At 37.3% G+C, this 10332-nt stretch overlaps 1 protein-coding gene across 1 annotated transcript in view; it reads right to left on the bottom strand.

Moving 5' to 3' along the window:
* The window catches only part of SRPK2 (SRSF protein kinase 2), a 50336-nt gene that overhangs the window by 14036 nt on the left and 25968 nt on the right, over positions 1–10332 (bottom strand). The window contains exons 12-13 of the mRNA XM_010003846.1: positions 5751–5847; positions 5543–5650 (exon numbers count right to left, since the gene is read on the bottom strand). Of these exons, the coding sequence (XP_010002148.1) occupies positions 5543–5650; positions 5751–5847 (205 nt within the window). The remainder of the gene's footprint in view (positions 1–5542; positions 5651–5750; positions 5848–10332) is intronic.

Raw genomic sequence — 10332 nt, 5'->3', positions numbered from 1 at the left:
TCCTGCTGAAATGCAGCTATTTGCTAGGATCTACGTGCTACTTCTTATTGTAAAAAGAATGCATTTCAGGAATCACAACTAGCCACAAAAGCCACCTTAGGTAAGTGTTAAAAACAGCCTTGTTTATGTCCTAGCTTGTGACATAGTCATTCCCTCCTCGCAGCTCAAATAAGACTGTACATGATGCACAACAAAAGTCAGATGATGCAACTCATCATTTCAGGTGCTTTTCCTGTCTCCAAGCCAACGAGAATGGACAAAAGAAAAGCAGTGGAATCATGGTGCTTGCAGTCATTTCCAGGAGCAATACAAAAGGATGCCCTCCGCCAGTTCTAACTCCCATATTTTGCCAGGATTTCTTGGCAGCAGCAGTACTGTGTTCCATGGTTTTCGGGATTTAGGAAATGCTAAATCATGCAGTGCCTGTTCAGTTTCTGCTCCATAGAAAGTGACCCTCTCAACACTGCAATGTGGAAATTCATCCTGATAAAATTTATTTATAAAGGGTGGATTCAATCCTGTCAAATGCTAGTTCCAAATCTCTTCCTTTATTTGGGTGGAAATGAGACATGAACACCCCTATTGGCATTAATAAAACAGAGTTTAATACAGCATGGGAACACAGAATTTTCTAGAATTCAACAGACACAACAGGAGTGAGAAATGCAGTGTCTAGCTTTCCATAAGGGCAGCTCAGGATCACACTTAAAGAGGCCACATTGTTAACAGAAGGGGCACGATGTGATTTTCTTAGAAAAACTTGTAAATGTCCAGCAAACAATCACTAAAGCCTAGGTCACAAAAAATTAAGTTACAGTTTGTTGCATTCTTTGCTGAGCACAGAACAAGTGAACAACCCTGTCATTGTCTGGAAAAACTCACTGGCATCTAACTTCTTTCATTAGCGTCACAGCACATTGTTAGTGCACTGACTATAAGCCCCCAAAAATATGCACCATCCTCCTTTTTTCCCATGGCTTTCTTTCTTTCATTTATTTTTTCTTAAAGACTCTGAGACTCAGATTACCTGAGCAGAGGACTGAAACTGGCCTGAGGACACACCCTTTCATCCTAGAAATCTGATTCAAAGAGGTTTGGGGCACAAGAACTGGGCCATGCTGAATCATCTAGAATTAGAAGATTCAGCTCACAGGCTGCTGGCTTGCAATGCTACTTATTCACTGACATAACTGTAAGGTGATTGGCACTGAGCTATTTCTCCCTCTTTTCTCTGTTTCTCTTATATGCTGTTTGGGTATAGTCATTACATGGCTCTGTTAACACATACAGCACAAGTAATCCTGATCAGAGTCTCTGGCTACTCCCAGACTAAAGACAATACAAATAAAACAGGACTACTCTTCCCTGGAAGATGCATCAAAACGACAGAGCTGATGGCCAGATGAAGCCAAACCATATTAGCAGAGCCCAGGTGAGGAGAGCACTCCACATAGACTCACCATAACATGCCCTAAAAGCCAGATTCATAAGGAAGGTATTCTGAAAGTGGCTTTGCTCACATGAACACAAAGCTTTGCAGGCTCAGGGAGCCATTAACAGAGGCTTTTGTTTAAAAACATTATCATCATCATCATCTCCATCCTCATTACTAAAGACTAAGTAAAACTGACGAGCAAACGGTATGATGAAGAAAGACATTCTGGTGCTGTGTCATATAACACAATCTCTGCTTAACACTTTCTGCCATAAAAAACAGCACCAGTAGCTCTGCTGCTCTCATAGTCAGTGCTATTCCCAGTGAGCCAGACTATTTCATTACCAAGCAAAAGGCAGTGAAAAACCTTAGATAAAGCACAAGACTAAGCTCAGGTAAATCCTAGTCCCTTGCACTGCAAGCAGTCCTTCACAAACTCTAGTAGCCATGACACATGAAAAGACTAAGGTGCTTTATATACACACCTGGAGGTCAAATTCTGACATGGAAATTCTATGAACCCAAAACTTAATCGAAGAAAGGCCTGTTTTGGGGGGGGGGGGGGGGGTTTGTTTGTTTGTTTTTTTAATGGAGACATACTCTGGAGTATCTGCCACGGTAGTGGATATACAGCAAACAGAGGATCATTTCTATTTTGAAGCTAAGCAGTTTTAATGTGTGCTGTTCACTGCTAAGCAGAGTGTTCTGGACTGCACGTGAGCAAGTCCATTTGGCAGCCATGTTGTGAAACTTAAAGCTCACTGAGATGGAGAACCTGACCATGACTACGAAGCAGCAGGTCTGTCAGCAACAGCTGCACAGATGGAGGAGTGAAGAGTACAACTGGATAAGTCTCTGTCAGAGTACTGGTCAGAAATCTCATATTCAAAGGTTGTGGGTAGGCACAGATCTACAAGATGCATTTGCACACAATTCCATCCAAATGAGGTAAAAAAATTTTTAACCCTGTTTCATTCAAAGTTCAGAAAACTAGCTCAGTGATTCAGTGGTGAGTAAGGGTTTTAAAAGTATAATGTCTCATCTTTGCTTTGATACTACCTTACTATACTTTGCATTCACATCTTCCATATTAGGCACACCTTTATAGTATGCACATTATCATTCAGTAGATAAATTGAGACAAGGAAGCTCATCCAAAGTAAAAATCATGATCAGAATGAAGGACAGGAAAGGCTGGATCAAGGCTGGTTCAAGGAAAGGCTGGATGTGACACTTAATGCCATGGTCTAGCCAAACTCGTGGTGTTAGGTCAGAGGCAGGACTTGATGATCTTAAAGATCTTTTCCAGCCTTGGTGATGCTGTGATTCTGTGACAAGATCTGTAATTAAGAACACAACTCCCACTGCAAAGCCACATGGCACCTTTCCTACCCCTTCACAAACGTAGTATTTCTGACAGGTTGAAATGATCAGAACAGATACTTAACCTCACCTGAACACAACCTCAAACTTTGGTCACTTAATAACATACAGCTACGCCTTAACTGAAAATCTGAATATATTTTTTTCATTTCAGAAAAGCAGAAGATTAAAAATATCTTATGCAGTCAACACAGAGTCAGCTGGTAGGACACCACTTCATGTGTGCTTGGTACTGTCACACTGGGCAAAGTACGGAAGGATGGAAACTCGCTAAGAAAAAAGCCAAGGCAACACTGCTGGACCACTCATTTTACCCTGTACTGCTTCCAAAAATGTCCTTAATGACTTTGGACATGTTATGCAAGCAAAGCAACATGGTAAGGAATTCTCCTTGCTCTCCTCTGAGACTTGGACAACATGGCTAACTGGGTACTCAAGCTGTATTTTGGCAGAAAATATAAACACCTCCTCCAGCTCCTGCCCCAGCAGACAATCCTTTTGAAAACCCATGTAAAAGTACACATTATAAATAAATAGAACCAAATACAAAACAAGAGCAACGTAAGCTAGAAGGGTATTTTCTGAACCACATCTAGGTATGGCAAGGAATCTGAACTTGAGAAGGCAAGTGGGACTACAGTGGCATTTAAAGCACTTCAGCACTTCACATTTCTTGGCTGCTTTAGGGACTGGAGAGAATCAAGCTACTATTTCCAAAACAACCTAAATACGTTAATTGGGAGTTTGCAGTTCCACATCAGGAATGTTTCCCTGGCCATTAATCTCTGTTACGAGTCCCCTGCAGAAATAGCTGTTAAGGTCTTCAAGTCAAACCCTAACTCAGAGCTGTTTTCCATCTGATACAAGATCAGCAGTCACAGAGCTTTGACCCACTTTCTCAACCGTACAAGAATGAAAGCAGATCCTGTTGGGTTTAGAAATTATTATTTTTGGGGTGAGCTTGACAGACTGATCTCTATTTTTTCCACATTTATACAATGATGACAAATTAATTCAACAGTTGTTATGTCAGTGCTATTTATATATTTATATATATTTATTTATATGCAGGGTTTTTTTAAGGGCAGAAAAGTCTGTGGTATAAGGCAGAATGCCAGTGTTTCTGCCTCAAATGCTTTACTATCTTTAAACCTTACATAACAAAGAAGAATAATCTTCATACTAAAATACTGAAATTTCATAAATTATTGTGAATCTGAATGAAGATAACCTAGTGTCAAAGATTCTTTAGGCTTTTTTTTTCTTCCTTGAGTTTGACAAAGGACCCATATGAAGAAATCAGTAATGCTTACATAACAAGGAAAAGAATTAAAGTTTAAGGGGCTGGAAGACCTCAAGTACTGTAAGAATACTTAAGTACCCCACTTTTTAAAAAATGCAATCCTAGGCAGACTTCAGCACTTTTTATGTGGCTTTGGCAATAAGACTATTTAAAACTAGCAGGGAGTAAGTACAACCTTAAAGGAAGATGAATATAAGGTATTCAATTCCATTAAAAGGTATGGAGTTCAGCTGAGGTTTACAAAATATTAGGTAAAAGGAATGAGAAATGTCTGTAGTAATTTTGCAGCCAGTTAATAGAATAATTATTAAAAAAATTAAGGGTCAAAACTGTGTAATATTTTCTATGCTTTGTTTTCAATGTAACAGAAAAATTTTACATTTTGCTCCCAAATGGAAAAGTAAATTTGGAAATGGATAATCTTTTCTGTGTACTAAGGCAAAAGATAGTATTAAACTCTAGAGAAAACATACTTGCAATTTTACTTATGGGTTAGTTGCTTCCAACACATGCCTTGCTGAGCTTACAATATCTGTAGGATTTTATGTTCCTTTCAATCCTCCTCCTCCTCCTCTCCGAGCTCTGCAATTCTTCTCATCACCCACGCCTGCCAACTGTGTCTAGTATTTGAGTCTTCTCACCCCCATCACACACTTACTCTTTTCAGACATGTATTTGTAAAATATGAAGATTTGAATAAGCTTTCACATTTAAAATAGACAGATATTTCTAAATGTATTTCCAAAACTATCTTTAACGAGAAGATGCATGTAGCTTACTTGTCCTCAAAGAGATACTACAGCATTCCAGAAGGCTGAATGATTTTTTGTTTTTTTCCATTATTTAAAGATTTCTAAAATACACAATTTCAGTTTTCTGTGCTAGAACTAACCCGACAGAATGTTAACACATCTTTTACTAATAAATGAAATTCTTTCTCTTCAATATTTAGAATTTAAAGCTGTGATTTGCAAGCCTAATCTGATCAATGTTTTCACTGCATTTGGCAAGAATCTGAAGTATTTCCCTGTTTTCCTATTTCATACAAGAAAAAGGAATGGAAACACTGCAAACAGTTGCATAGATTTTAAGATAGGAAGGAAACATGCAGTTTTACTATTTCAGTTAGACTTTGGCATTTACAATATACATGTATTTCCATCCAAACTTGTATTTTTCTGAGTGCAAGTTTAAAATACATCAAACAAAAATTAGAAATGTTCTCTAAGTGCTTCCTTTTGATTAAGAATGCTTGAGAAATTTAAATAAAGAGAAAAAATAAGCAGTAGCTACCTGATACAACGTAATTTATGATAATGTATGCATGTCAAAATGTCAGGACCATTCTCATTCAGCTTCTTCACTAAATAACTGTTTTCAGAAGTTTTATTCTTGTAAAATACATATTGTATTGTTCTTACCATACATGCTGTACTCCAGATATCAGCAGGTGTACTGTAACCTGCTCCTATTAAAACCTCTATGGATCTATATTGTCTTGTCTGGATGTCTTCTGTGAAGTGTTTATGCTAAAATAGAAAGAACCACATTAATGGAAAAAAAGAACAATAAAAAGGCCGGTTCTAAACAGTGTAGGCTAAATAACTAGAATGATGTAGCTATACTTACCACCCAGCAGGCATTTCCCAGGTCAGCAATTTTAACTCTAATTTTATCTGCATTTCTTGGGTCCAGTGGATTCACCAGTAAGTCAGCAGCACGAGTTCTTGCTAACACAAGCAAAATGCAGAATTTTTAATATTTTGAAAATACTATTCATTATCTCTTAGCAGTTCTGCTTTGACACTTATTCCAGTTTTGTAATATGCTGAAGACATGAAAATAATCTGCTGAATGTTATAAGAAATTAAAGCAACACAGATAGGGTTTCTTACCTTACATTTCAAGTGCAATTTTTTTTTTGCATTCCTTACCTGTCAAATCACTATTACTAGAACACTCAGAGGAGCTTCTAAGAAAAAACAGTGCATGTCTGAACCAAGACAGGTTCTGACAGAAAATGCTAACATTCAAACTCCAAGAACTCCACATGAAAGGTAAGTTCTCGGAAAAGCCTGGTTGAGAAAAATAAGTTCTGCACTTCCATTCTTGGCTAATGTAAATAAAATATGGCTGGATATTTTCTTAAAAATAAAAAAAAAAATAAAAAAAATCTGTCCCCAGGGGAAAAAGACTCAACAAAATCTGGCTAATTTGAGAGCCTACAGGATTGTTACCCATTTCACAACTAATTTAGCAGTGAATCAAAGTTCTCTGAAGATCCTATTTGCATTTAATATGATCCAGACTAAAAAGGCAGAACTTTAATCTAACTAATCCTGCAATTCTTAAAGGCTCTTGGTACATTGGTGACCCTAACACACGACACTGGAGGACTACTGCTGTTCTTTGTTTTGGCATACCCCTTGCTAGCTCCTAAGTTGTGTGGGAAAGAAAGCAGATTGACTTAAACGTGGAAGACAGAACCAGGTATCACAAATCACACAGCAGCAGAAGATTCATCTCTATATCCTTGTCCCAAAGCTACTAGTGATAAGAAAGATGTTCTAGATCCAAAAAGCACCTGGGACTCCAACAGGGATATAATGATCTGTTAAACTGGCATTAAGATTTGGAAGAGGAAAATACACCAGACACGGGACAAAGAAAAAAAAAATACAGTATGTCTAATGGTGAGTTAGGATTGGCTGAAATCAGATGAGGGTCTTTCACCGCTGGGACAGCAAGCCTGAACAGGAAACTGAAATACTGGCCCATCAGAAAAGAAAGTTGCAGGATCCACCAGAGGAGAGAAAACAAGACTAAACGGCAGAAGACAGAAGGGGCAGTGACCTCAATGAAACAGTCCTCTAAAAATGCTGGAATGGAGTCTAAGACTCAAGTTTTTAAAAAAGCACCAATACAGAGCATAAAAGAAAAAACACACTGAGATAACAAGGTTATAAAACCAGCACTTAAAAGACAGGAACTAGTAACCTTAGTATTAAAGTCTTCCCATACGAACATGCTGCATAATACAGTCTAATAATTCTTTTAAACACAACCACATGCATTGTTCAAGAAGTAACAGGAACTCTCTCATTTCAGTAGCCTTGGCAAAATAAAAACAAAAAAATTAATAAGATAGTGCTGGATTATTGGTTCTCACATGTCTTGTTGAAGGTGAAAGATTGCGGTAAATATAGTGGAATGAAGGGAGGAAAAAACCTCATCACTAGAGATATCTGAATATGACATTAGAAAACAGATTTCTTCAACCTTCTTCTAACAGAGGGACCCAACAAGGTAACAGGCAAGTTCCTACTCTTTTGTGTTTATCTTCATGAAGTTTATTTCCCGTATTTTCCAACAGATGAATGAGAGACATTGAATTCTGAATTTGAAAAGCATGGTTCATTCACAAATGATAGTGAGGTCAAAAAGAACCTACTTTTTATCAAGTACTATCAAAAAAGCATCCAAAGGAGCTCAACCTGAGCAAAAAAATTAGTAAGCATTTCTGATTTTCACTTTAATGTGTCCTAGTTCTGTAAAGCTGAGAGATATCACCTCCTCTTCTCACAGTCTCAGCATGATAGCATATTTAGTAAACATTCAAACACTGGAATGCGGAAAAGAGTCATGAAGAAATTAACAGATCTACCTTAAGGGCATTTGGTCAAGCAATTAAAATTTGAAAAAAATAAAAAGTTGCTCATCCACAGAACACAAATTTGTCTGTGCACTGAATGAGGCATGTATCAAGAAAAAAATGAGACTATTTTACTTAATAATGCATAGCAAGGCCTAGACAGTGAGGAATAAATCAAGTTTACTTCTATATAGGAAAAGGGCACCAAAGTTACAGTGAAAAAGTAGCACACTGAAAAATATTGAATAGCCTGCAATGCTTGTGTCTTTCTAAATACCTTAATCTGCTTTATTACTGTTTAACCCAACATTGGTTTTGATGCCATTGAAAATAATAACATTCAGCTTTTCCTCTTTCTGATAAAAAAATGAGCTATGGCTGAATTTACTGTCTTCTTGCTTCACACAAAAGGTCTGTAAATTGCTTCTAATGAGATAACATCAAGTAGGTTGTTTCTCCAGCTATGGAGATAAACTGCTCCCATGATAACAAAACTGGCTTTACTCTCTGGAGGCGTAAGGATTTTACACATCACCCCAGGAAAACAGCAGCAGAGGTGTTCTGCTTATTTACTGCCAGCAGCACAAAGGAAGAGGCCACCACGCATCTGGAAACCTCCTCTACATTGTTCAAGGAGATAGCCTGGAAGACTTAAGAGTCTGGATCTTTAAATTTTCCAGAAATACAGCTCTACTCCTTTGTATTTTATTTCACATTTCCTGCTTACCTGCAGATTATCTTATGTGTCAGACTCTGTAATAAACTATGTGAATTGCTCTTCTAAAGTCTTAAACCCAGAAATACAATCAATTGTATTTTTCAGTACATCTCTATTTAAATTTATGCGTCTTGGAAAATGCTGATGCAGGTTTCATGATCCTCTCCTAAGGTATCTCATTTTCTTCTTACTTACAGATTCAGTCTCTAAATATTTTCTTTATTAAAGCTGAAACCCATATATTTATCATTTAGCCACTAGCACTATAAACAATGTATATATACTGTGTAGAATGCCCTGGAACTATTTAATTCAAATAGCAAAAAAACCAGCTCTTTGCAATGACACCAAGATTTCACCTTCAACGGCTTCAATGAACAGGATTTACAGGCAGAAGTTTTGGATCTGAGTGGTTCTTGTGGCCAGAATTTAAATAACTGAAACCATGCTGAATACAGAAAAGCCATGAGTTGAGGGCTGGCAACATGCCTTACAGAGACAGATAATTTGCCTTGCTGAGTTTTAATAATAGGTTAAGAGAGGAACTGTTTGAAAAAGAAAATAACTGTTAATGAATGAAAATACAGGGTATCACAGCATTTTATAGTATGATTGAGAAAAGATATAAAAGAAGTACCAGCTAGAAGCTGCAGCCAGAAAAGTCCAAACTTGCTACAATTCTTCTGAAACAATTCTGAGTACTCACTTCAACCGCACTGAATTTTTTATCATTTCATTTGTACAAATCAATATATTTGGAAAATATGTTTCAAGGAAGACACAAAGGTTACTGGCCTTAATAGATGGTGTATTACTGGCTTGTTATAAAAGGAAGTCAGGTTACATGATCTAATGATTACCTTCTGCCCTTTAACTATGGGAATAATGCTAACTTGCAACAACAAACTTCTTTTTCTCTTTCCTGTATGGACTGACCTGCTAGTGCAAGCATTTAATTAACTAATACCCTTAAAAATAAGTTCTACAGAAGAAAAATATATGTATTTTTTAAAAAAATAAATCATCTGCATTCCTCTTAAAAATTAAGACAGTAGACTTGCTTGAATTAAATAATAATGCTTCTGTGTTGTGTTCCAAGCTGCATTTATCAAACTTCTGTATTTGACTGCAAGAAAAATAATCCAATTCATTTAACATAAGCTTAGCTAAACTATTGCCTTTAATAAGACTATTGCAATTTTTTCTTAACGTAACTGCTACCTTCTATTCCACTTACTTGCCCCTTTTAAAATGTAATACACATCCATGCTACCAGAAAAAAGTCTTTCATCAACCCAAATCAAAAGTGCTTCACCCCACCTATTTCTAAATGCCATGCAAAATTAATATATTTGCTTTTCCTGGAAACCTGGTCCTAGAAGGTAGAAATTACTCCTCTTCATTGCTAGACACCTGCTCAGCCTTTTTGCCAAAAGTCTTCCAAGATTAAATACTAAATTTAAAATAATCAGAACTGCTACTTTGCGTTCACAGAATGTAAAATTCAATGAGCAAAATGCCTAGTGTAGATGAAACTAAGAACACGAAATCAGCCAGCAATGAAGAAAAGGTTCCCAGCAGTGGGCTGCAGCTGTAACCCAACACCAGCTGTGGTTCATCTGACCTCCTATCACATCTCTCTCCCCAAGTCTGGAGAGTGCCTAGGAAAGAGATCATTTGGGAGCAGTCTGCACAGATTTCTCTGACTGCAGAGGCTGACACACAGGCACCATTTTTTAAGCAGGCATTCTTCAAGCTCGACTAAGAAGCAGGCCAGGATATTAGCAGGTTTGGCACTAAACCAGAAACTAAAAACATTTACAACGCTTCACCTGTAGGGA

Source organism: Chaetura pelagica, unplaced genomic scaffold, assembly GCF_000747805.2.
Source record: "Chaetura pelagica isolate M959 unplaced genomic scaffold, ChaPel_1.0 scaffold1048, whole genome shotgun sequence".
Classification (NCBI taxonomy): Eukaryota; Metazoa; Chordata; class Aves; order Apodiformes; family Apodidae; genus Chaetura; species Chaetura pelagica.
Note: the sequence above shows the minus strand (reverse complement) of the source record. Positions and strands in the feature narration are given on the sequence as shown.